Genomic DNA, 26,043 nt, shown 5'->3' on the forward strand with positions numbered 1-26,043 from the left:
TGTTTGCTTAGAACTGGTTGTTCTAATGTTACTCATAGAGGCATAGATAGAGCTCAGAGACAATTGATTTAGGATTTTAATGCCCTCTTTCGTGGGTGTGATGTAACAAAGTTTGGTGGTGTCACAGGTCAGTCGTTCATATCATGTTATTGCTTCTACCTCCATTAATGTGATTATATATGAACCGCAACTTGATTTGGCGTTCTATTTATATTTACATATATATATATTTTTATATGCAATGTGAAATTTATTTTTAAAAAAAGAATATGGTGGTTGAGGCGTGGATGTGTCTATATTGACTTTGTTGTGGTGTGAAGGTACGTCTAAAAATAATATGCACAGCATCATAAAAAATAAATAAAAAATAAAAAAAAAAACCAAGAGTAGAGTCCTAGTGGTCTGCAGTCGGCCTGCAATTTCTGACCAATAGCATCATCCACTACTTTGCATGGAATGGTGATCATACTGTAGGTGGCAGCTTCAAGACCAATTATATTTCCACGACATTTCTTCAACATGCAGTTTTGGACCAGGATAAGCTGTTTTTTTTTTTTTTCCTCTGTCTTTTTTGTTTTGTTTTGGGGTTTGTATAAGATGATAGCACACCAAAGTATACCAGATGCGTCACTAGCGGCAGCGAAATGTGTTGTTACTTATGATGAATAACAGATAATCTTGTTTATGCAGAAAAAAGTAGCTACTCTCCCTTTTTGACCAATCATGTTGTTCTACAATTTCATCAACTAAGTTATAATTTCCATAACGAGCCAGTCATTTATTGGTCGCGTATGCTTTTTGTTGTGGGAAAAAAAATATACATGGCAACATTATGCTTAGACCACTATGTATAGTTTAATTTGTGGCAAACACACTTTGAACACAAAGAACTTATGATATACCAGTGGCGGATATAGAGGTTTTCTAGTAGTGATATATTAACAAAAGAAAGAAAAAAAAAAGAGAAAATTTAGGTGTCAAATTTAAGCATTTAGGATTTTCATTCATCAAGATTGGGTGTATGCAATGTCAAAAATATCGATGGTTTCGGAAATATCAGTAGTCTAAAAACACAAAAATTTCGATGGAAATACCATGATATTATCGATACCGATAAAAATTGAATAAAAACCACAGAAATTGTAAGAAAAACTTAGAAATTTTTCTTAAAACTTTGGAGGATGTTTATATCGTCAATTATCTATTACTTTATCACAAAAAATTGGTAGGAAATGTATTCAATAATGGATTTAACTGATTTAAGTTGATTATATAGCGAGCGACAAACACTACGAGTGTAGAAAATATGTAGTAATTAATGAAAAAATATTAAACACACTATAATTATTTATTTATAATGATTTACTACAATATTTTACACTTTATACATTACATGGTAAGATACATAGAGTTCCTATAAGGTTCAAATTTGAGTTATTTACACTAACATTTCCTGAGTTTTTCGGATTTTTCACAAAACTTCTTGATGTTTTAAATTGTTTTCACAAAACTCATTTTCATGGAATTTTCAGCCAAAGATTGATGATTTTATACACACACAAAAAATCTTCAAATGACAAAGTTGGTCTTTGAGATTAGATTGCATATACTTCATTGATGTTAATTTTGTCATTTGCATAAGTTTTTTTTTCCTGAAATCATCAATTTTTTGACAAACAATCAACGAAAATAGGTTTTGTGAAAACAAACTGAAATCTAAGGGGGTGTTTGTGTAATTTGTGAGACATGAGGGGGTTTTGTGAAAATACAAGAAATCTCAGGGAGTGTTAGTGTAAATAATTATTCAAATTTTTCATTGTCTCTTCATCATCTCAACATTATCGATATTATAACGATATTTTAGCCAAATATTATTGAAGTGTGAAAGAAATTATTAACATTGATATTTTTCGATATTATCGATATTTATACAACATGTATATAAATACATTCTAAAATATTATTGATTTGAAAAAACAATAATATATTCGATATTTCATTGATATTATTAATATTTTACACTATGGGTGTATGTAGTGTCTCTTTTTATTTCAAAACTTGCTGACACAAATGTTATATTTTCCGCGCACGCATGCAGCCCCCTTTATTTGAACAAATCTGACTCAATCAAATCATTCTCTTTTATCTCCTTTGCATGGGCCATGCCAGAAAGTCACAAGTGTATATAATCTGTCTGAGTCTGTTAACAGTCTGAGAAAGGGACCTTAGCCAGGTTAGGTTAATCTGTTGTTTGCTTTCGAAAATATCTTTGGCGATTGAATTGCCTTCTTTCTTTCCAGTCAAGTCAGTACGTAGTGGGTAAAAAGCTTCATGCAAATATCTGATTGCCCTTCCTTGAGTAACTATGTTCAATGGATGAAAAAGCTTCATCCCTTAACATTGCCCAAACAATCTCATCATTTATTCCATTGTTTCTCTACATAAGGCGGTATCTTTTTTATTTTATTTTAAGTAAAAACGATTGGGGGAGGAGAGTTTACATGAATATTCATTAAGTATTTGAGAATTTCGAATATCTACCTACATGAATGAAGGTGATCCTCTTTAAATTAAGTAGAACGCTATAAAATCACTCTTAATATAAATAATAAAATTTCTACTATTTATCTATTTCTTTGTTTTTTAGTTCTTAATAAAATTAACACCGTATATATTTGATGATAATAGTGGGTCTTTAAACAAAAATTAATTGTTTTCTATTTTTAATTAAACCTTAAACAACGTAAAATGAGATATATTTTCAGTTGTGTCCTTTGTATTGATCCCACATAAACTATCACTACCCATTGTGATTATCAATTAACAATCAATCAATACCATACGGTTTTATTTTATTTTATAAAAGCGATATTAGAGAAGGGAGATTCGAAGACATGAGCGTACTTATCATCACTTATAATAAAACTTCAGTAAAAAACACTTATGTAAAATTGAAATCCTATCCATATTGATTTCAAGTTTCAAAGTGTTGCCCTTTTACAACAAACATTTGAGTTTTGACCTCTTACGTTTTGGAAACTGTGAAGACTTGGGCCTACAAATGAAAGCAAGAAACCCAAAGCAGAAGCAGAAATAAAAATCGTTGGGTTTTCACATAGAAATTTCAGCTCTTCGGCAACCCTCAATTGGTAAGGCCCAATATACAATGAAGTTGGTACATGAAATGAAAGTCATCAACAAGAAGGGTAATTAACCATTTACACAAAACAATTGTAGCATGGCAATTTAAGTAGATTTGGATTGATTATTACTTAACGGTGACACATACCCTCATATCATTCGGCCTTTAACACGAATAATAAACGAGTTGAGTTAGTGTGAAACACAAGAAATTATAAAATACTACGATAGTATAGTCATGTGGTATATCTTATACACGTGTTATAATATAGGTGAACGACATGATTTATTTTTCCCTTTTTTAAGGAATAGTATCTATAAATATCAACTTATATTATAACACGTGCATAAAATGTACCACATGACTGTACTACTGTAGTATTCTATAATTTCTCGTCAAACACGAATAATCACTAATGAGTTGTTCCCACCACAATGGTGGTAGCTTCCCCCTTCATCATGGCACCACAATTCTCCGGAATCAAACTCCAATGTAACCCAAAAGAAGGAAAAAACACCAATAATCGAGACTCGATTAGGACATTTAATTAGTAACTACAGAAAATGATTAGTTTTTTAATTTCTTGATATGATATATATGAATTCTTATAGGGGTCGTTTGGTACACAGGCTTGGCTTGGACTGGATTGGACTAAATTTAGTACCATGTTTGTTTCATTTAATTCTAGTCTTAGATGGGATTGCTAATACCGGGCCCACCAAAAATACCTCACTAGGAGGGGACTACTAAACCCATGTAGAAAGGGAAGATTAGCTAGTCCTATGTTCACCAATATATAAGATGCATATATTATATTGTAATACTAATAACATATATTATTATTATTATTATTATTATTATTACATACACATATACTATAATGTACATATATACATATATAATATATATATAAATACATATAGATATATACACATATATTATTATTATAATATACTCATATACACATACATATTAATATTATAATAATACATACATGTATACATGTATATATGTAATATATATTATATTATATATTTAATGTACATATATACACGTATATACATATATATATAAACACATATATACATATATAATATATAAATACATATAGATATATACACGTATATTATTATTATAATATACTCATATACACATACATATTAATATTATAATAATAGCATACATGTATATATGTAATATATATAAGTATATATACATATATGTGTATATATATTATACCCATGTATGTATTATAATATACATATACACACGTATATACACATATACATTATATATTTATACTATATGTATATATATATATATTATAATATACATATATACATGTATATTATTATTATAACATACCCATATATATATATTATCTATTATAATATACATATATATGTATATGTATTATACCCATGTATATATTATAATATATAGATACACCTATATACACATATATTATATACATGTATATACGTATATATATATATGTATATTATAATATATAATATATATACATATAATATATATACATATGTATTTTATAATATATAATGTATATGTATATATAAATACATATATAATATACATATATACACGTATATACATGTATATTATTATTATTATTATAACATACCCATATATATTATATCAGTCCCCTTCTATTGAGGGATCCCTCAAATAAAATTATTTGAGGGACGCCCTTTAGGGTACTCTATAATTTTTTTCCCAATGATCCAAACCATCTATTTTTTAGGTCTTCATTCATAGATCATCCTAACAAAAAATTAGACAAATCGGAAACCGTTTCGACATCCAATTGTGTCTTACAAAATCAATGAACATGGTACTTCAAGAAAATGCTAAAATTTCAATAACTTAATTGAGTGGTCAAATGATATCGGATTCAAGTAATTTTTTGTAGGGATGATCTTTGAATGAGTATCTACAAAATAGACGGTTTGGATTAGTGAAATACAATCCGAAGTGGGGCCTACAAGGGGTGTCCCTCAAATAAGCTTATTTGAGGGATCCCTCAATGGAAGCTCTCTGTATATTATATATATTATATTATACATACATATATATAAATATATGTATATGTATTATACCCATGTATATTATAATATACATATATACACCTATATACACTTATATATATGTATGTACGTTTATATTATTTAAAATATATAATATTATTATAATATACTTATATACATGTATATATACATATATATATTATATGTATGTATACAGAGAGCTTCCATTGAGGGATCCCTCAAATAAGCTTATTTGAGGGACACCCCTTGTAGGCCCCACTCCGGATTGTATTTCACTAATCCAAACCGTCTATTTTGTACATACTCATTCAAAGATCATCTCAACAAAAAATCACTTGAATCCGATATTATTTGACCACTCAATTAAGCTATTGAAATTTTAGCATTTTCTTGAAGCATCGTATTCATTGATTTTGTAAGACACAATTGGATGTCGAAATGGTTTCCGATTTGTCTAATTTTTTGTAAGGATGATCTATGAATAAAGACCTAAAAATAGATGGTTTGGATCATTGGGAAAAAAATTGTAGGGTACCCTAAGGGGCGTCCCTCAAATAAAATTATTTGAGGGATCCCTCAATAGAAGGGGACTGTGTATGTATATATACATATATATTTTATATATTATAAAATACATATATACATATATATAGATATTTTTGAAAAAATAAAAAAAATTCTAGTCATAGTCCAAGTATACACCAAACGCAGGATAAGTGTTATCCAACTTAGACCAAGCCAAGCCAAGCCAAACCAGTCCCTAAACATAGTCCATGCCAAGACAGTCCTGTGTACCAAATGAGCCCATAGAGTTATATGCTTACTTATTAACGTTTGCTATTTTTTTTTTAATTTACAAAAAATATTTATTTATTTTGTGGATCAACCTGGGCTTGGGCCCAACACAGTCCCCGTTGGTAAATCTGACAGTTGGCTGGCAAATGGTGCGCCGCGACAGGAAGAATGAAATGACGAAAAAACCCCTAAGAAACCGTTTCATTGACATACTTGTCCGAAAATCAGAACCTTTCCCCAACGGCTACTTGCAGAGACGGCAAATTTAAAACTAACGACTCTTTCACACTTCACACTCTTCTTCGCTGACCTCCATTCCCCAACTCCAAACTCGCTTTCTCTGTCATTCACACAACTCAGGCTCCCTTCTCTTTTTCGCTCTGTGGAAAATGGAGGAAGAAACTAAGTGCGTGCAGATCGACGGCGAGGAAGGCGGGGACGAGTTCTACGAGAAGATCGAAGCGCCCAAGTTCGTCGACTTCACCGGACCCGACCCGTACCGACCCGACGACCGCTACTGGTTCTGCATGCGAGTTGGTTCGTTTCACTCTAACCCGGCAACCCACAAATTTATCTCTTCCCTTTATTTATTTGTTTTTCACTAATCAGATGAAGCTCTTGCTTTAAAAGTTTTAAGCTTGGAAATGAATTTTATGTCTCTGTTAGCTTTTGATCCGCTTTATTATATTTGGTTCTGTTTTTGATGTGTTTGATTTGAAGCTCTCTGTTTGGTTGCTGGGAAATTGAAGGGGTAAATTAATTAACTGATGATTCTTTATTAGGAAATGAACAAAATCAACTAAAAGATAATTAATTTGAGTTGAAGACTTTAATGGGTTTATCCAGTTGACATGGTAATATGCAATTCAGAATCACAGTGAGTCAGTGATAGGGCTAAGTCAGGAAGCCTAATTATAGAAATAAAAACCCCTTTTTTGTCTGATAAGGAAGTTTGTGTTGGTGTTTATTTTGTAGGGTGTGATCAGAAGCATGAAGAAGAATTAGACTCTGAAGCAGTCTACAAAAACTTTGTTCTTCGGGTGAGTATTAAATTTTGTTTTCGGTTCGAATTGGAATTACATAATTCACTTTATTTTGATATGACAATAATGAGTTTTGCAGGTCATGGCAGCAAGAAGTCCTAATGTAAGACACAGAAAAACACCAAGGTATATATGCAAAGCTTTCAATTGATTAAATTCCAATTTGGTTTTCATAATTTTGTAATTGGGCTTATAATGATATACCCTTTTATTTTTATTTGCTATGTAGTTTGAAATGCCCACTTACTGCTCCTGCAAAATCTTCCAAGCCTAGAGTATCAAGGTTGGCCCTGATTTCTTCGTTCTCTCGTAAGATGGTTGATGTCAAAGATAAAGCCAGACCTCTTCAAAAGATCAGTGCAACCCCAAATGTTAAGGCAAAGCAACCATCTTCTGTGGCCAAAGCTCTCACTAGTCCAAGGAATAGAAAACCCATCTCAAATCCAGACACATTTCGAAGTGTTAGGAACCCCAAACTGAAAAATGTTGCAGTGCCAAAAAATAGGGTGGTGGCTAAAGCTCTGGTATTTCACTCTCCAAAGAAGGCTGTAAGAACCAAAGTTTCGAAGGAATGGGGTAGTCCTGTGGGAAAAATGTGTTCAGCCATGAAGAAACTTGAGATCACCAGTGGAAAGAAACATGTATTGGGGTATAACAAGCCATTGCCTTTAGATACTTCAAGAAAACAATTCAGAGGGCGGGAAGTTAAAAGCCGGGTTTTTGATTCATTGCATTCCAACAATTGCAAGGGCCAGGAAGCCAAATCCATGAAGAGAAAGAACAAGGAAACAGACTTGAAACAGTGTTGTGATACTGTGCCTCATGAAGGGATTAATGACAACGATTCCGCCGACATGGAGGTTGATGAAAAATCAAGAAATGGTACTCTTGAAGGGTTCTCCTTGTCAGGTACTGCTAAGAGTAGTGGAGTAAATGGTGACGAACAGTGTATGGGAACTGGAAAAACCTCAGAACCTCCACTAGGTGAGAATCAAGTTGAAGTCCTATCAGAGACCTCCAAAGGTGACCCTACCTCCTTGTCAAGTTCCAAACACGGGGATTCAGAAGAGAATGATGATAAGGAGAATGCCAAAGATGGAAATGGTCATGTGGAGAAAATAAAGTCAAGTTCAGAGAAGGCGAACACCGTTGAAAACATGGACAAAGATGATGATAAAGAAAATTCTTTGGCCTCTGACAACCCAGAAAATGAAAATGAGGTATTTGAGAGTGATGATAAAGAAAATAATAAAGCTTCTGATGAGAACAGGTGTGTGGACTTTTGCTTCTTTACTTTTCAGTTCTCTGTATTTTTTGTAGAACTCAATTGTAATTAAAAATTTTCAAGTGATTACAGAGACCTGATTACTAATGGTCACTCCAAGAGGAAAAATCTGGGCAAGCATGGTCCTTATAAAAACTCACAAAAGGTGGCTTCTTATAACCCCTTGTAAATCATACGATAATATCATATCTTCTAGTGTACTATCAGTTTCTGTTAAACTTTTGTCATTCATGTTTTTTTATGCCTGCTAACACTTGAACAATGATGCAGGTCAATCAAGCTCAAGAGATGAAGAAAGAGAGCTCTACATCTGCTGCCACCAATGCTCAAGGGATGAAGAATAGGAAACCAAAGTCTACAAACCCTAAACCTTTTAGGTTTAGAACTGATGTATGCGGAACCTTTTCTGACCATTTTCTTTAATAAACAGTCAATGTCCAGGATATCTGATATGATTTTGGTTCTCTTTCTAGGAAAGAGGGATGCTTAAGGAAGCAACTTCGGAGAAAAAAGTTCATGCACCTCTAAGGAAATCACATTAGTCAAGCTCCCAGGGGCAAAGCCAATAAATAAACAGAAAGTGATACAGGTAAGTCTGTAGTTGAACTTTCTTTTACCCCTTTCTAGCATGTCATAAATAAAGCTCCAGGCTAATACATTCATTCCTGATTAGATGACTAAAAACTGCCTTGGACAAAGTGACAATGAGAATGATACCCAAGGAGGCAGTGAAAAGAGATTCGACAGAAGAACACGACTAGATGAAAATGTAAGTCTCGTTGTCTTCGCTGAAAATAGATTACTCTTGAGGGTCTTTGCCTAGGTATCTGATCAAGTTCTTATGGTACTATGCAGGGAAAGAAGGGAGCTAAGAAGACTTCAAAAAGAAACTTCGAAAGAAATTTGTCTTTAATAACTCCGCAAAATGAACCTGGCCTGGACAGAATACAAAAACCAGATAAGGAAAGGACTAAATCACCAATGGTGCAGAAAAAAATTGTGAGACTGAGAGGGTGAGTACTTTTTCTTCTCAAAACTTCTAAATAAATTTGTCTGCAGTATCAACTTCAGTGACAAAGGGTCTATGTTCATCAAAACTTAATCATACTAGCCTTTTCTTTTGCAGGGTAGATTCAACTGGGAGGAAGGCATTGGTTTCCCCCAAGACACCTTGTCAACTCAGTGTAATAAAGGAAACCTCGTGGACAAATATAAGACCCAAGAAAGCAGCAAACCCCTGCAGTGCTTCTCCAGCAACCAATACCCCTTCCAGGTCATTGTCAAGGGGAAGAAGGCCTGCAACCATCCCAAAAGAGCCACATTTTCACAGTATTCACGTACCGAAGAACTGCATGGGGCTGCACAAGGAAAATGAGTTAATGGATGCCCAACAAAACTAACTTATTTTCTTCTGTTGTATGATATATTCTTGTTTGTTCAATAACATCATTGAATTGTATTTGCTTGCTTATATGTATTCTGGTTGTTAGGCTTGTGGGGGCGTACTGAAACATGAGAGGATTGAATTGTATTTATTCATTTAAAGGGCAGAGGCAATATATACTTGCCCTTTAAACAAACATGAGAGAGGATTGAATTGTATTTATTCATTTAAAGGACAGAGGCAATACACCTGGTCCTTAATTTTCTAATTGTTTACCTTTTAGGTACTGAGACTTATGCACCTGGTGCAATTCGCAAGCTCTCTTTAATCAAACATGAGAGAGGATTGAATTGTATTTATTCATTTAAAGGACAGAGGCTGTCCTTAATTTTCTAATTGTTTACCTTTTAGGTACTGAGACTTATGCACCTGGTGCAATTCGCAAGCTCTCTGACTCCCAAAATGTGGGAACCAACCATCTCTATCTTTAAGATATAATATATATGTATAAAGAGAGGAGAGGAGGGATGGAAAATAGAAGAGAAAAAGTTGATTATTTTAATTATTAATTTAAAGCTAAAAAAAATTAAACCATTCTATATGTTTTCTCCTCTTTCTTACCCAGACTGAGAGATGAATGAAATGTGAGAATGTGAAGGTAAAGAGTCCCACATTGGAAAGTTGAGAAACCTAGCAATGACTTATAAGGAGTTGAGCTACTCCCCCAATTGCCAATTGGTTTTGAGGTGGAACCTCAACTTCCTTCATGGTATCAGAGCAGGTTGCCCACGTGTGAAAGCCCAACAGTCACACGTGCTCCACGTCACCCAAAATGTGTTGTCCACGTGTTAGGCTTGAAAATTCGTCACACGTGTGGGGGCGTGTGAGAATGTGAACCCATTGCCAATTGGTTTTGGGGTGGAACCTCAACTTCCTTCATGGTATGGAAGGGTTTCAGTTTAGAGGCCAACAAATTTATGAGCATATCAAACAGAATGTCTACATATTCAACAGCCCTCATCCAATTCCCCGCCAAACAGCTTTGATACAAAGGGGAACACTAAACTGATACAATATTCCAACACTTCCATAGCAATTAAGTGGGAAGACTGTCACTTATTCTCTGATATTCTGATCTTTGTTTTCCTATCCTCCTTTCTTCACGTGTTTCAGATTCTCATTTGCGGCCACAAGTTCTGCAGCTATTCCTGGTTCATTAGCAGAATGCCCTGCATCTTGAATAACCTGTTAAGAGAAAAATTATTTAGTAATTTCTTCATAAAAAGGGAACTAAGACTACCGCAATTCAGGTGAGTGCAATTAGCGGTACACATGATGCAGGACCTTCTGCATCTCACACAGTTACATAAAATATTTCTGGAATAAATTATTATGTAGAATACACCTGAAAATTTCCCTTTATTGGCATCATAAAAACGAGAACACATAACTTTAGTCTACTTTTTGCTCATGCAGAAATAATTTTACAGCAATACAAATGCTTGGTATATAAAGCTGAAACCAGTTTACAGCAAGATAAATGGTCTACTTACCTTGAGATCAGCTTCTGGCCATGCTTTATGAAGATCCCAAGCTGACATCATGGGGCAGCAAACATCATATCTTCCCTGCAAAATCAATTGTTATAGTTCTTTCAACTCACAATTGATACTAGATTGACAATGTTCCCTCAAGGTGCACACATAAGCACATATGTTTACTGGACGTGGAAATGATGTTGGACGTATTATCATACTAATGGAGAAAATTTACATATATAAATATATCAAGGTTCCTACAATATCAAATCTCAGTTATTAGTCTTCTACTATCGAAAATTAAGTTTTTGCCTTCAACCCCATGATGCACACAAACATCATCCACTGAACTAAATGCATAAAAATGGGCAGTAAGCAAGGGGTCTATTAACTCCATTATCCATTTAAACCAATTCCTAAAATACGTACTCATAAATTTTAAATGATACCCTAAGCCAAAAAAACTGGCCCAGCGACAGCAGATAATACATCATTAGGTAACCAAATATCGTGCCCCTAATTAAAAGAGTATGTCCATGATGTATGGAAGAATATAAAATATTTACCTGTACGATTGTAGTTTTTATATGCCTTATCTTATCAATGTTATCTAACAGGAACCCATCTGAAGGAAAAAATCCTCTGTTCACAAAGTAATGATTTTCAATCCTTGCAAATGCCTGGACACAGCAAAGCAAATACCATTATAAGTCAAAAGGGAATTTCAGTCATCAGTGCATAAACTATGCAAGATACTTTATACTCATCTGTGAATCAACCTACCAATGAAAACTTATCGTCCTCTCCTTTCTTGATGTTATCATTATTTGGAAAAAGATGGGCAGTCATCATTTCCCACATGGTCCATGCTCTAGCAGCTGCATACTGAGAAATTTGGAAAGATTTAAAGAGAACGAGCTTAAAATATCATTTTTTTAAAAAGCAGCATATGCCCAAAACCAGGCATGTCTTACTTGTACTTCCTGATCATCGGAGTTTAATCTCTTCCCGTAGGCATCGACAAAACTTCCCCTCTCATTTTCTGGAATAAGATCTCGAAATGGCTCCCAAGCTATATATTTGAAAATAGCACAAGCAATCAGCCACTTAAAAAACTAATAAACATGCCAAGGCCAAGTATAGTTATTGGAAAGAAAAACAAAACTGTCTTTGTTTATGATTTTTAAAACTATAAATCGTTAACAAGTTTTATCAACGTCCAACATTACTACATCAGAAACTCAAGCCCCCAACAATGTTTTGTAACATCTAATAATTGGAATCTCTTAATAATAATAGTTGGAAATTCCACAATTGCACTTCTTATGTGACTGATATAATGGAAGAACAGTGCAGTAATCATAGTCAATGCAAAAAGGGTTTGAGAAACTATGAAAATGTACTTCAAAACATCCATTTATAGAAATTTCTAACCAAAACCTGAGAGGTAGATATTATGGTTTATGCCAACAGAAAAGAAATTGTAACATACCGTCAGGAAATATGGAAGCAGCACCACCCTCATAAAACCAATCAATCTCTTTCTTTCTCAAAAGAAAAATCCCTCTAAGAACCATGCCAGTAACCTTATAACAACATCAAAGTATAGTAAAAAACTATACCATGTAGTAGATAAAATTAAAAGTACAGATGACCTGTATCAAGAGATTTGGAATCCCAGCAAAAGAATTAATTGTAAAATCAACAAAGTTATGCACCTTATCAGGGTGTAATTGGCTATATGCAAGGGCAAGTGTACTACCCCATGACCCACCGAAAACCTGAATGACAAAGTAAAGAAAATTATATGTACTCAGGCATATCAAACAACCGTGTTTTTACTTTATCGAGAGCTAGAAATTACATACTGACCTGCCATTCTGGAATTTCCAAGTGTTCCCTGAGCTTTTCAATGTCACTAATTAGATCCCATGTGGTATTTTCTACCAAGCAAGCATGTGGGGTACTTTTCCCAGCACCTCGCTGGAGATAAGGAAATAACTTCAGATAAAAACTGTGGGAGAAATTAAAATGTGTCTAATAACTTAGCATAAAGGTTAAAGTCCTAACCTGATCAAATAGAATGATTCTGTAAAAATCAGGATCAAAGAATTTGCGATTACTTGGTGCAGTTCCTCCTCCTGGACCCCCATGAAGAAAGACTACAGGCTGCAGGATAAAATTCATAACATTTTAAACAAAAAATTAGTATCAAAATCACCAGCCAACATGGAACTTTCAGAAATACAATATAAAATTAGTACACTACATCTTCTTTAAACAACACCCATCTAATATGTAGCCACATATTCTTACTATGGAACATTTTATTCATTCGATAAAACAGACAAGGAAATTTGGGTAGGCCCAGAAATGAGAAGAAAAATTAAAGTTTCTTTTTTTCCTTTTCACCTGGAACATGTAGGTGTTAAGTCAGCATAGGAGAACAAGAGGGTCAGAGTGAGCATGAATCAGTGTTGGACCTCACATGAAAACCTTAACCAATACGAGGTACCTCCACCAACAGACCTTGCCAGTTGACAGTTTCAACAAAGTTTTAAAACATACAACAAGTCTCAAGAGGGCAAACCATCAAGCTACAATAACAAGAAGAAGGCACACTTTACAATAGCATAGCTCATTTACAAAATGTAAATCCTATTACTTTGAGATGATTTGCAAATCCCAGTTCTTAAAGATTTGGAATTTGAAATCTTAATATATGAAGAATTCACACTCTAAAGGAACAAGATGGAAAAGAAAAAAAACTCAAAACACAATAACTTGAAAAACCCAAATCGCATAGGCAGTGGGGCACTTACATGCCCATTTGGATTTCCAGACTGCTCCCAATAGATTGTATGAATATCCGAAACCTTCAGAAAGCCAGAACTGTACGGCTCTATACTCGGGTAAAGGTTTCGGTTGAATTCCGGGAATTCCTTCTCCGATTCCATCAAATCACCTGGTTTGAGCTCACTCTCAAAGCCACCACTTTGGCCGCGTAAAACTAAATTCCTCTTCCCTGTCACAAACTTTCCTGTCAAGTTGGGATTTGAGAGAGAGAGACCTGAAGCTGAAGGAGTGAACTTCTTGGAGAATGAGAGAGAGGAGGTTGAAGAAGAAGAAGTGGGGATGAGTGGAATGACGGAAAGGGATGCGCAATAATAGGAATTGGAACTCAATGCTATTCCCAAGATGCTCAACCTCATCATTGTTCTTCTTAGGTGGCGTTGGTTAATTGCTAATCCAAATTAAAATGGAATGGAATAAATTTTTTTTTATTTATATAAGACAAAATCTATATATTCTATACTATAATAATAGGAGGGAAATTATTATAATTTAAATTTTTTTTCAAAAAAAAAAGAAAAAAAAAAAGAGAATGGATGGAATGGAATCCAAATTAAAATAAGAATAAAATGTAACCAAAGTGATTGCTTTATTACACAATTATATTACAAAGTAACACCCTCTGAATTAGCAGGAAAAAGAAGAGGGGGCAAAAAAAAAAAAAACAAAAAAACTAAACTAAACTAAACTCTCCTGCAAAGCATAGATCTAAATACTAGAGCTCCTTCCCAAGTTTTGTAGGCAGGAGCTTCTCTGGGAGCTAGGAAGACTATTGGAGTTCACAGACAGAGCATTGCTTGTGTATTTTTTGTATTGTGTATGTTGGGCTATATATGACATGAACCATAACTTCTGCCTTCAATTGTGCTACTTCTGTGCCATCTTGTGGGTATTTTTACCCTTCTTTGGTAATATTTATGCTGGTGAGTTTACGAGGCTCTGCCTCTTCCAGCATTTGAACCACCATTCTCATGGAGGGCCTTAGAACCGGCACCCTAGCGGTGCAGTGAATTGCAATGCTCAGCACCTTGATGGCATCTTCTTTTAGATAATCTGAGGTGCTTGAGTCTACCAATTCAAGCACACTCTCCTTGTACTGCATTTTGCTGCAAACCCAGCTCACTATATCCATGTTGTCTCCAAACTCGGGCTCAGTTGGCCTCTTCCCTGTGACCAATTCCATCAAGACCACCCCAAAGCTATAAACATCACTCTTCTCATTGACCTTGCATGTATATGCGTACTCTGAACCACAAAACACAGACAAATTTAATCAGATTTTTCAGTGTCAACTGTTACATGTTAATTCATGAAGGAAAAGAAAAGGAAAGAAAAATTACCTGGAGCTATGTACCCAACTGTCCCAGCAATGACATGAGTGCAATCTGCACCAACCTGCATAATCTTGGCAAGCCCAAAATCAGCAATTCTTGGCTTCCAATCCCCATCCAGCAGAATATTGCTAGACTTCACATCCCTGTGTATCACAGGTCTGTGATTGCCATGGTGAAGATACTCCAACCCCCTTGCAGCCCCCAATGCAATCTCATGCCTCACCTCCCACCCCATCTTCATCTTGTTACTTGTGTGCAGCTGATCCCATAAGCTTCCATTGGGAAAGTACTCATAAACCAGCAGATTGCTGTCCTCACTTGTTATGCTGCAGTAGAGCTTCACCACATTCACATGCCTCAGAGAGCTCAGTGTGGCCACCTCTGCATCATACTCTGAGGACCTGGGTTTGCACTTCTTCAACATGGAAGCGCTGCTTCGGTAACTTTTTCGGTCACAGGTGTCTGAAGTGGTCCAAATGTGCTTTACAGCAAGTTCTTTCCCATCACTCAGTGCAACTTTGTATACATTCCCTGACCCTCCTTTGCCAATTAAATTCTCAGCTCTGATTGAGTCCAGGATTTCCTTTTCTGTGAAGCTTAGCACATGGTACTGCTTCATAGTCCAAGAATCACTCTTCAATGGATGGTCAAGACTCTTCCTCCTCAGCTTCAAGAGCGAGAAAACAGCAACCACAACAAGCAGAACAAGTATTCCAGCAATGAAACTGGACAGGAATATTCGGGGTCCTCTAGAAGTTCCTGAATTTGAAGAACAAGACCTCACATTTTGCATGTTCCGACTGCACAAACCCGGATTCCCATCAAAGCTTCCACTAAAGGCTTGAATGGATAGTGATTCCGGTATGCGTCCAATCAACCGATTGTTTGTCAGATCAAGAAGGCTGAGTTTGAGCGATGACAAAGTGGTAGGAATTTCACTGGAAAGTTGGTTTCCAGATAGGTTCAAGGAGTTTAGGTTATGCAATGATCCAAGACTTGATGGGATTTGGCCAGAAATATTGTTTTGGGCAAGGTTTATTTCAGAGATACCAACACATGAGCCTAATGAGTCTGGTATGGTACCAGACAACATATTTTGGTCCAAATGAAGACTGCTTAATTTATTCAAATTCCCAATTGTTTCTGGGATTGGACCCTCAAACTGGTTCACACTCAGCTGAATTGAGACCAATGAGGTAGCTTCAGACAAAGTATCAGGCAACTCACCTGAGAATCTATTATTAGCTAAGAGCAACAATGACAAAGAGTTTGCCTTACCAATATCTGGTGCCAGAAGACCTTCAAATTGATTCATAGCAAGATCAATGATGATAACATTTGGCAAGCTCCACATTCCAACAGGGACACGACCCGAAAGCGAATTGTTACTCACACGAAACCGATTCAAAGACTTGCAATTGGCATAGTTTTCCGGGATCCCACCTGTGAAATTGTTCTGCAGCAGAAGAAAATCAACCATTTTTCCATTGTTGCACATGTCAGGTGGTATAGGACCAGTCAGATAGTTCTCTGATACATCAATATAATCCAAGCCAGCCCAAGAACCAAGCTTTTGAGGAAGAGTACCAGTGAGCTTGTTCTTGTAAAGTGAGATCTTAACAAGGCTCTTGAACTCCCCAAACTCCTCAGGAATCTCTCCTTCTAATTGGTTTTCAAAGAGGTGCAGAGAGGCAAGCTGGGTCAAGGACCTCAGCTCAGAGAGATCACCTTCAAGCTTATTAGAGGAGGCATCAAAATTCACAAGGCTTGGAAGGCTACCAAGCCCAGCTGGGAGTTTCCCAGTAAGCAAATTTTCATAAAGCTCAAGCTGCCTGAGCTTCTTGAGATTTGAAATACTTTGTGGAATTTCACCAGACAGTTGGTTACCCGAAAGCTCCAGATTTTCAAGCAGAATAAGGTTTCCAATACCCTCTGGGATTTGTCCAGTGATGCTGCAATTTGTGAGGTACAGCCAATAAAGCTTGTCAAGCTTTATAACCTCTGCAGGAAATGAGCTTAGCTCAAATGGGTTGTCTCCAAGGCTCAAGAAAGTTAATTGGGTAAGATTTTCTAGTGATTTCCATGGAAATGCCCCTGAAAATCTGCTACCATTCAGACTCAAGAGGGTTAATTGGCTCAGAGATGACAAGTCAGGAACTTTCCCTGTAAATGAATTGTTGCCCAAATCCAACTGCTCCAAACTCGTGCAGTTTTTCAAGTCGTCTGTTAAGCTTCCGTGCAAGCCATTCCATCCCAAAGAAAGCTTCTTTAAAGATTGAAGCGAGCAAATTGAGTCGAATGGAAGAATCCCAGAAAGCTTTTGTTGAGAAAGGTTGATTTCAGAGACGAGGCCATTGGAGTTGCAGACAACACCAGTGAAGCTGCATATGGGAGTGGCTTCTGTCCAAGAAGTGAAAACAGTTGGGTTTGAGCCTTGAAGGGCGGTCTTGAGCTTGAAGAGCGGTTCAAGCTCGTTTGATGTGGATGGAGAAAGCAGGCACAGGCAGAGGAAGAGCAGAATGAGAAAAGGTGTCGTCGGAGGACGCCATTGCCTGAACGACATGCCGTCCGGTGGTGGTGGGTGTGAAGCTGGGGGGAATTGCTAAGGTTGTGTTAGATTTTGGTTGTCATGGGGTGGCAACTTGGAAGGGAAGTGGAATATGAAAAAAAAGTTGGCTTGGAATATGAGTTCATGGGTTCGCATTGTGAGAGAGAGACATTCACGTGTTCTGAGACTGTGTGGGGAAAGAAGAAAATTTTGGTACGCAAAGTTGAAGTTTGAAGCATGGTTTTCATAAATCTGATGGATTCCATTAAATAATTGCCCAATATTGTTCAGTCTAAAAGTGGAAACTATATTTTATATTGATTATCCAAAAAACTCCATTGTTTATCCAAGATAATTGGATTTCTTTTAAACATACTACTAATCACAAGGATGCCAAGCTTGTATATATTGGGTATTTCTCTACGTTACGCTACACAACATTATAATAATCTAACGGTTTTAGGCATGACACGTTATCAAACTCTGAGATTTTTAAAATTTCTTTTGAAATCTGCTTTGAGTTCTTTTAAATTTAAAAAAAAAAAAACTAAAATATGTTACATGACAATATGTTTTCTTGTTAAATAAATGAGGTTCAAATTGTAAAGGAGAAAAAAGTGTATTTACACTAAAAATGCATTGGCTTATTATGACTGTAAAATTTCAAAACTAAAGTCTTAAATAAAAAGAAAAGAAGCAGTTCCTCCACCGTCCAATCAGTCCAATGTGAGTAAAAGTCTAGTCGGCTGTTTGATTCACACTGAGACTTGTTGCATAATGCTTCCAAAACCAGCAATGAAAGAAAGAACAGAAGAAAAGAGAAGAAAAAGAAGAAAGTGGGATACAAAGCAATTCATAAACTTTGGAGTCTCACCTGTTCATGCATGTGTTGGTTAAGAAAATAAAAACACGTGTTAATACGTTTACATTGATATCACAGGGCAAGGCACAGACATAGAATCTGATCTAGCCGCCAGGGTTGACTGGGCTTTCACCTTCTGCCACGTGTAGCCTAAGATGCCACGTAAGCATAACTGGTAAATTACCTGGAAGCCATGGAACCATAAATGAATGATTAGGCCTCAAGAAAATTCAACAACATTGGAGAAAAATATACACACAAGATAAGTGTATGAAGTTGACACAGTTGGATTTACTAGCTAATTGCAATACTATATTTACTTAAAAGGCTGATAATTCAAATGTGTTAACTTTAATAATTATCTTATGTAGAATTTTTTACGTTCACGTTGAGTCATCCAAACGATGCCGTGGTGTATGAAAATAGTATGATTAAGGTGAAAAATTTATTCAAAAGGCAACAACCATATCTCTTATGCATAATATATGATCTCTTCATGTGTACCACTACCGGTCATCACATCACTAATACCAATCCCTGGACACAATTCATTATTGTCCCTTTTCTGTTGGCATATAATATATAATACTGAAAGCTTAGCTCAATCCTCCTTTTGTTTGAAACATCCTATAAAGAAACAAAAAAGAAATTTGATACATCTTTTCTAAAAGTATCTTTTGAGGAAAGGAAGGGAACTTTGCTGCTCAAGTTAAAGGTAATTACCCAGAAGGGTTGGTTTAGTTGATAAAGTTCCTGTATTGTGTGATGCTCTATCGGTGTGCGAGTTCTGTTGTTAACAGTTTCGTATTTGGTGGATGATATGTAAATTCTTCTGTAAATTTGAAAAAGTCTAGAGTTTGTCCTGGTCATGAGTGTCCTAAACTTTTTATTAAAAAAAGAAAAAGAAAAAAAAAGAAGAAGTTAAATGTAAAATATTTTGATGATGCTAAAACTCTTTAAATTTCAGTGAGCAAGTCAAAATGACTAAGGAGTAAAGGAGGTGGTGGAATCTCTACGCCTACTGGGAACTAGTTCAGTGAATGTTATCTAGACATCAATCCCAGAGTCAAAGACATACCAAACTTGTGGCCCCATGTACCCAACAACCATGAACACAAAAGATCATAGAAAAATTTCTTTGATTCATGGACTTTAAAACCTCTTTGCCTTTACGACCACAAGAAACCTCTTTGCCTCACCAATCCCATCCCATCCCATCTCACTTTTTTCTGGTGTCTTTTTCTCTTTATCTTCAACTTTGTAGCCGAAAATTCAACAAAATTGTTAGTATTAATAGTTTACGCGCATGTACAACGTGGATGACTGACAATCGTTAATAAGTATTATTTTAATTCAAATTGTAAACATCATATCCATTAACAATAGAAAATCATCAAAAATATTAACAGTTAACTAAACTTAAGTTTTCAATTCCATACACCCTAAACTTTCTTGAGAGATTTACTATTATATCCAATATAGGTGTTCAAATTATAAAACAAATCTCACACGAAAATGAATTTTAAAAACACACCAAAAACTCATTTACAACATAACAAAGAGACTTTGAACTTCTTATAAATTACAAAACTGTAATTTATTTCTTAAAAAAAGCCCAACCCCAAAACCTCATTAAAAAAAAAAAACCTAAAACACTTAATAGAGTATCAAAGTAATTTAATAATTAAAATTAAATTTAATAGTGTCAGTTGTTTTTTTTTTTGGGTTTATTTATAGAAATTAAATAATATAGAATTTATCTATATCATCAATGCTAAGAATGAATATATAACTAAATATCTCAACTTTCTTTTGGTGATTGTACACCCTAGATTTTTATGTGTCTATTTTACCTATATTTTCCAATCTTGTAAGTTGTATGAGAATTGGTAGAATTCTCAAGTCCAATGGGCCTTACTTTTCCAGTCTCCTAACTCAGTAATTTTGGGCTACTATAGGCCCTTGGGTGGCCCAGAATGTTTTTCCTGCAAATCCTTTTTCTGGGTTGGCTATTTATCCAAGAAAATACAGTGATGAACAAAATTGGTGGGCCACATCTAGGAATGGGGCCACGTCACTATAATAAAGTCTGCATCAAACTCAGACAGGTGTAGGTTTCTTACTTAAAAATTGTGAGAGCCACAATTGAGAAATGGGATAAGATAAGAATTCAAAATAATTAGTTTCCACACAATTTAAATATGGAAAAAATTATGTATCATTCCTTCAAAAATTATCTCTTTGTTTTTTTTTATTTTTCTAAATGGAATTCTTTGTATTTATTTAATTATTTATTGTCCATGGCATGTAAGGTATAGGCTAAGCTTGTTTATAGCTCTACACTTAAATCTCTCACTCTCCCTTTGTCTGAGAAAACAGAGAGATAATGGAGCCAAGTGTGGAAGCTAATGGACGCATTGCAAGGATCTCAGCTCATCTGTTTCCACCAAATCTCCAGGTTTTCTCTCTTGGGTTTTTCTGTTTGCTTGCACAAAGTTGACGGTGCATTTGGCTTCAAACAAATGCATGCCACGCCTTCATTTTCTTTTCTACTTGGTTCAACTAAATCATTTTCTGTTGCATTAGATACATAAACAAAGTTGTTTAACTTAGAATTATCAATCAAGAACGTTCAATTTGTTGTTAAGTTGAGATTGATGCTGCTAAACAATATATATTGATGTCTGGATTGTGTGCTGCAAAATAGATGGAGGATGGTTCTGCTTTGAGAAGAGTTGATTGCAGAGCCAAAGGCGGGGCACCGGGTTTTAAAGTGGCGATTTTGGGTGCTGCCGGAGGCATTGGCCAACCTCTTGCAATGCTCATGAAAATTAACCCACTGGTTTCAGTTCTTCATCTCTATGATGTTGTTAATGCCCCGGGTGTCACAGCTGACATTAGTCACATGGACACTGGTGCTGTGGTAATTCACACTTCATTAACTTTAGCTTTCAATCTACTTTTCATAAAAATGTCGTTACATTTCCATATTGCACTGAGGCTTAAGTTCTTCTGTTGATGTTTGTAAGATATGGAACTTGCATATGAACTGTTAGATTAGATATGAACGGATAAGATGTACAGTTTAACTAAGTGGATGAGATTCATCTTAGTCATCCATATCTGATCTAACGGCTGATATACAAGTCTTGAAGTTAAGTTTTTGATTAAGTACTAAACTTAGGGCCTCATTCTGCCACCATTGTCTAATTACCAAGTAAATATCATGTACTTGGAATTTAGGTGAGGGGTTTCTTAGGCCAGCCACAGCTTGAGAGTGCTCTCACAGGCATAGACCTTGTGATCATACCTGCCGGTGTTCCAAGGAAGCCAGGAATGACAAGGGATGATCTTTTCAACATTAATGCCGGAATTGTCAGGACCCTCTGTGAGGGAATTGCAAAGGCCTGCCCTAAGGCAATTGTCAACTTGATCAGTAATCCAGTGAACTCTACAGTTCCTATAGCAGCTGAGGTTTTCAAGAAGGCCGGAACTTATGACCCAAAGCGACTTCTAGGAGTTACGATGCTTGATGTTGTTAGAGCAAATACTTTCGTTGTAAGTATTAGTCAATGAAGTTTGTGTGTACTTACTATCATTGATGTTCACGGTTCTCATTTTCCAATCTCATAATTTTGTCGCAGGCCGAAGTTCTGGGACTTGATCCTAGGGAGGTTGATGTTCCAGTCGTTGGTGGTCATGCAGGAGTGACCATTTTGCCACTTCTGTCACAGGTCTTACATACAAGTTTCAGCTTCTTTAGATGTTTCTTATGTTTCCTTCAAACAGTAAATTGGCTGCAGTACAAGTGGGAAAGATTCTCAAGAAGGTGTCTGTCTTTACAGGTCAAGCCTCCTTGCTCCTTCACTAAAGAAGAAACAGAATATCTGACAAACCGCATTCAAAATGGTGGAACAGAAGTTGTTGAGGTAATGCCACTTAAATTTTAATCTTAGGACGCATTTATGTATGTAGGGGACTAGAGTCTCACTGTGTACTCATCTGGTACATCTGTACTCAATCAATCGTCTCATCGGTCCAGCATTTCAGTTCAGCCCAAGGGTTGTTTTTGTGTGTTTATTTTCAACAAAAACCACAATTCCATTAAGTTATTTGTTCACAATTTTGCAGGCAAAAGCTGGGGCTGGCTCCGCAACATTGTCAATGGTTAGTCATTTCAATTCGCTTAATCATATACACTGAGTTTGTTCGGGATTATACAAGCATTAGAAGTAACTACAAAATATCTGCAGGCATATGCAGCTGTGAAGTTTGCGGATGCATGCCTTCGTGGCTTGAGAGGAGATGCCGGCGTTGTTGAATGCGCTTTTGTTGCTTCTGAGGTACTGGTGTTCTTTGTCTTAAAAAATAAAGTTCTGAACTTCTAATGACCAAGCAAAATGCTCGATCTTTATGGCAGGTTACCGAACTTCCTTTCTTCGCAACCAAGGTACGGCTTGGTCGAAATGGAGCTGATGAAATCTACCAACTTGGACCTCTGAATGAGTATGAGAGGTATGTAGTGCTTTGCTATACAAACACTCTACTATTTTGTTGCTGCAAAATAGAACAGTTTATGAACAGAGTTGGTTCCTTTCTTGATAAATCTTATTGGTTTATGAACAGGGTTGGTTTAGAGAAGGCAAAAAGGGAGTTAGCAGCAAGCATCCAGAAGGGGGTTTCTTTCATCAAGAAGTGAATTTCTCATGTTTCTTACAGGGATTTATATTTCGTAGTTGCTGTTGTACTCAGAATCTACTTGGATTAAATTGTCAATTTAAATCATCAGTCGCCTTGACGAAATTTGAACTTCTGCTACATATAGGCTGTGTAAATAATATATGCAATCAAGTCTTCATTTCATTTTCATCGCGTACATAACAAAAACAAAGCTAGGGCTTCTCTCTGTCTAAGGCACCCTTACATTACCAAAGAGGGGTGAAATGATCCACAACCAGAGAGAACAACATAATTTAGACCCTCAGTCACTCCATTTCTTAAATCTTTACAGCATTAGACCTCATCTAACTCATCATGTTTTAAGAAAAAAAGAAGAAAAAACCGTCTCGTCTTTACAATTTCAGGCTTTCTATATGTAACCCCAACCAAAAAACTTTACAAGGTCAAGGGGTTCGCCGGAGGGTAAACGATGGGGACTGTGGACATGCTGACATTCCCCGAAAGCTCATTAGGTGCCACAGTGTCCTCCAGAACCACAGGGTTAATTGGAACCACTCTCTCCGGCACGATTTTATCACCATCAACCTTAGCCAGCACCTCAAAATGCATCCTTACAGTCTCTGGCTTCGTCCTCCACTCTGGAAAACCTTTCAAATCAAAACCATCTCCTTCTTTCAGCTTCTTCTCCACCCCAAACCCAATCTTCAAAAACGTTTGTGCAGACACATCTGCCTTCAACAACTTGAAGGAGCCTTTTTTATTGGCCTTATGACCCAACACAGACGAAAGCAGTGCCTCAAAACCCAGCAAATTCGGGTTTGACCCGTTGACGGAAGCAAGAGGCCAAACTGTGGTGAAGTAGCTTGGGGTTAAAATGGCAGTGGTCTCTTGATTTTGCAGCTCAACAGAAATGGGTTTGGTGGTTGACGGTGAGGACAACTCCACAAGGCCTGGGGCAAGGCGCTTAAGCTTGAGTTTGTTGTTCATGGAGGAAGAAGTTGGTGAAGGTGATGCAAGGGAAGTAGGACCAACAATGCGGAGAGAGAGCAATGGAGATGTTTGGGTTCGAGAAGCATGGCGCAGCCATTCAGCCAAGGTCACAAGACCAGAAGCAAACCCATTGTTGGTTCGGTTTAATGGCAACGGGAGCTGAAGAGGGTGGCGCAGACTCACAGACCTTGCACCCTTCACTGTGACCACAGCGCCTTCTGCCAACATCACCTTCTTCAACACACCAGCATCCACATCATGCTGCATAACATTGAACAAATCAGTTTCCAAAGTTCCAAATTTCAATCCTAAAACAGTCAATCATATGTATCTAAAATTAAGACCAAATTAAAATTCTCATCAACTTAACTCACAAAATGTTGATACGCGCATGTAACACCGAAATAGACATTCTGTTAATTAACTCAATCGGAATCCTGATTTGAGCTTAATTGCAATTGTCAATTAACCGAATTTTGTTAATTAAATAATGTAAAAGTTTTTTACATTATTCAAATTTGAGCCCACGTTGAGATTCAATAAGATTATCACATATATATACTGAAACATCATTTTGATTAACAAATTTGGCGAGTCTAGTTCTATCTACATCTACCAAAATCAAAACTTAGCTAACTAATCAAACACTAACTATAGGCTAATAGCGCAATGGCGCCCAATACTTACAGGCAGCGAGATCCTCATGTCTTTGGCGTCCTGAATCCAAAGCTCCATGGGCCCAGCCAGCTGAAACGGAGCCAAAACCGGCGGCAACCCAGTACCCGATTTGCCTTTCTGGACCAACCCATTTTCGTCCTCGACCCGAAAAATCGGCAAATCGACGTAATCCCAGCGGTCCACGTCCTCCAAGAGCTTGAAAGGAAGCACCTTGTTGTCCACCTCCACGTCGAACTCGTACGCCACCGAATGCCCCACCTGCGCGTCCCTCAAATCGAACCCCGACACCTCCAAATCCTCCGCCGGAAACCCTAATCCCTTCACAATACTCTCCTTCAAATCCTGCAAATTAACCAATCAAATTCAATCAATCCGACCCCAAATTGTTTTCAAATATTTTTTCCACAATTCGAAATTGAAGACAGAGAGAGAAGGCTTACGGAGATGGCTCGGGGGCTCGGGTAGCGAGAGTGGAAATCGGGCTTGGAAATTAGAGAAGAAGATGGTAGGAACTGCGTTGTTAAGAGGATAAAAAACAGAGCTTGGAGAGCCATTGTTTGGAGGACGGGAAATTTTTTTTTTTTTGGTTGTGATTTTGGGGATGACGAAGGCGGTGGGTTTGATTGGGTGACTTTTGAAGTATGGGAAAATTAGGGGCGAAGAATCTAGAGGGTGCTGACGTGGAGGAGACCAACCAATGGGAAGAGAGTAAGTCATGTCAAGGCTTGCGCGATTGGTTCTCGTTTGTTGGAATTAGAAACTGCCCCCGATGACGTGGATTCACAGTGCGTGGATTCGCCGCGTGTTTCGCGGGGTTTTGTTAAGGTTGGGTAATACCGTTATGG

At 36.5% G+C, this 26,043-nt stretch overlaps 5 protein-coding genes across 5 annotated transcripts; 2 read left to right on the top strand and 3 right to left on the bottom strand.

Moving 5' to 3' along the window:
• LOC18766330 lies at nucleotides 6,273-10,009 on the top strand. The gene is made up of 11 exons (XM_020553568.1): nucleotides 6,273-6,540; nucleotides 6,979-7,043; nucleotides 7,126-7,172; nucleotides 7,276-8,316; nucleotides 8,395-8,476; nucleotides 8,602-8,721; nucleotides 8,805-8,843; nucleotides 8,909-8,920; nucleotides 9,005-9,100; nucleotides 9,187-9,344; nucleotides 9,458-10,009. Exons 1-11 carry the CDS (start codon nucleotides 6,393-6,395, stop codon nucleotides 9,729-9,731), a joined length of 2,082 nt encoding a protein of 693 aa, XP_020409157.1. The 5' UTR covers nucleotides 6,273-6,392; the 3' UTR covers nucleotides 9,732-10,009.
• Nucleotides 10,627-14,568, bottom strand: LOC18766235 (proline iminopeptidase). The gene is made up of 10 exons (XM_007199814.2): nucleotides 14,076-14,568; nucleotides 13,324-13,422; nucleotides 13,126-13,236; nucleotides 12,972-13,034; nucleotides 12,746-12,839; nucleotides 12,228-12,325; nucleotides 12,037-12,138; nucleotides 11,820-11,933; nucleotides 11,269-11,343; nucleotides 10,627-10,960 (listed from the first exon to the last, which is right to left on the bottom strand). The coding sequence occupies exons 1-10, from the start codon at nucleotides 14,466-14,468 to the stop codon at nucleotides 10,862-10,864; spliced, it is 1,248 nt and encodes a 415-aa protein (XP_007199876.1). The 5' UTR covers nucleotides 14,469-14,568; the 3' UTR covers nucleotides 10,627-10,861.
• Nucleotides 14,632-18,241, bottom strand: LOC18768165 (receptor-like protein kinase HAIKU2). Its single transcript, XM_007199643.2, has 2 exons — nucleotides 15,447-18,241; nucleotides 14,632-15,351 (listed from the first exon to the last, which is right to left on the bottom strand). Exons 1-2 carry the CDS (start codon nucleotides 18,001-18,003, stop codon nucleotides 15,002-15,004), a joined length of 2,907 nt encoding a protein of 968 aa, XP_007199705.1. The 5' UTR covers nucleotides 18,004-18,241; the 3' UTR covers nucleotides 14,632-15,001.
• On the top strand, nucleotides 21,103-23,710 carry LOC18768488 (malate dehydrogenase, glyoxysomal). The gene is made up of 9 exons (XM_007200538.2): nucleotides 21,103-21,308; nucleotides 21,558-21,773; nucleotides 22,094-22,408; nucleotides 22,495-22,584; nucleotides 22,696-22,779; nucleotides 22,982-23,017; nucleotides 23,104-23,193; nucleotides 23,271-23,365; nucleotides 23,477-23,710. The coding sequence occupies exons 1-9, from the start codon at nucleotides 21,237-21,239 to the stop codon at nucleotides 23,547-23,549; spliced, it is 1,071 nt and encodes a 356-aa protein (XP_007200600.1). The 5' UTR covers nucleotides 21,103-21,236; the 3' UTR covers nucleotides 23,550-23,710.
• LOC18768606 lies at nucleotides 23,678-26,027 on the bottom strand. The gene is made up of 3 exons (XM_007199791.2): nucleotides 25,639-26,027; nucleotides 25,208-25,540; nucleotides 23,678-24,781 (listed from the first exon to the last, which is right to left on the bottom strand). Exons 1-3 carry the CDS (start codon nucleotides 25,750-25,752, stop codon nucleotides 23,966-23,968), a joined length of 1,263 nt encoding a protein of 420 aa, XP_007199853.1. The 5' UTR covers nucleotides 25,753-26,027; the 3' UTR covers nucleotides 23,678-23,965.

The sequence above is a fragment of the Prunus persica genome, chromosome G8 (assembly GCF_000346465.2).
Source record: "Prunus persica cultivar Lovell chromosome G8, Prunus_persica_NCBIv2, whole genome shotgun sequence".
Classification (NCBI taxonomy): domain Eukaryota; kingdom Viridiplantae; phylum Streptophyta; class Magnoliopsida; order Rosales; family Rosaceae; genus Prunus; species Prunus persica.

Coding starts and splice junctions, on each gene's coding strand:
- LOC18768165 (XM_007199643.2), bottom strand. CDS start 18,003: ATGTCGTTCAGGCAATGGCGTCCTCCGACGACACCTTTTCTCATTCTG. Junction 15,352..15,446: donor AGTTGGGTACATAGCTCCAG/GTAATTTTTCTT, acceptor TTTGTGGTTCAG/AGTACGCATATACATGCAAG.
- LOC18768606 (XM_007199791.2), bottom strand. CDS start 25,752: ATGGCTCTCCAAGCTCTGTTTTTTATCCTCTTAACAACGCAGTTCCTA. Junction 25,541..25,638: donor CGAGCCCCCGAGCCATCTCC/GTAAGCCTTCTC, acceptor GTTAATTTGCAG/GATTTGAAGGAGAGTATTGT. Junction 24,782..25,207: donor ACATGAGGATCTCGCTGCCT/GTAAGTATTGGG, acceptor AATGTTATGCAG/CATGATGTGGATGCTGGTGT.
- LOC18768488 (XM_007200538.2), top strand. CDS start 21,237: ATGGAGCCAAGTGTGGAAGCTAATGGACGCATTGCAAGGATCTCAGCT. Junction 22,780..22,981: donor GTGGAACAGAAGTTGTTGAG/GTAATGCCACTT, acceptor ACAATTTTGCAG/GCAAAAGCTGGGGCTGGCTC. Junction 23,366..23,476: donor CCTCTGAATGAGTATGAGAG/GTATGTAGTGCT, acceptor GTTTATGAACAG/GGTTGGTTTAGAGAAGGCAA.
- LOC18766330 (XM_020553568.1), top strand. CDS start 6,393: ATGGAGGAAGAAACTAAGTGCGTGCAGATCGACGGCGAGGAAGGCGGG. Junction 6,541..6,978: donor CTGGTTCTGCATGCGAGTTG/GTTCGTTTCACT, acceptor TTTATTTTGTAG/GGTGTGATCAGAAGCATGAA. Junction 7,173..7,275: donor AGACACAGAAAAACACCAAG/GTATATATGCAA, acceptor TTTGCTATGTAG/TTTGAAATGCCCACTTACTG.
- LOC18766235 (XM_007199814.2), bottom strand. CDS start 14,468: ATGATGAGGTTGAGCATCTTGGGAATAGCATTGAGTTCCAATTCCTAT. Junction 12,840..12,971: donor GCCAATTACACCCTGATAAG/GTGCATAACTTT, acceptor TGTTGTTATAAG/GTTACTGGCATGGTTCTTAG. Junction 10,961..11,268: donor GGCCAGAAGCTGATCTCAAG/GTAAGTAGACCA, acceptor TTCTCTTAACAG/GTTATTCAAGATGCAGGGCA.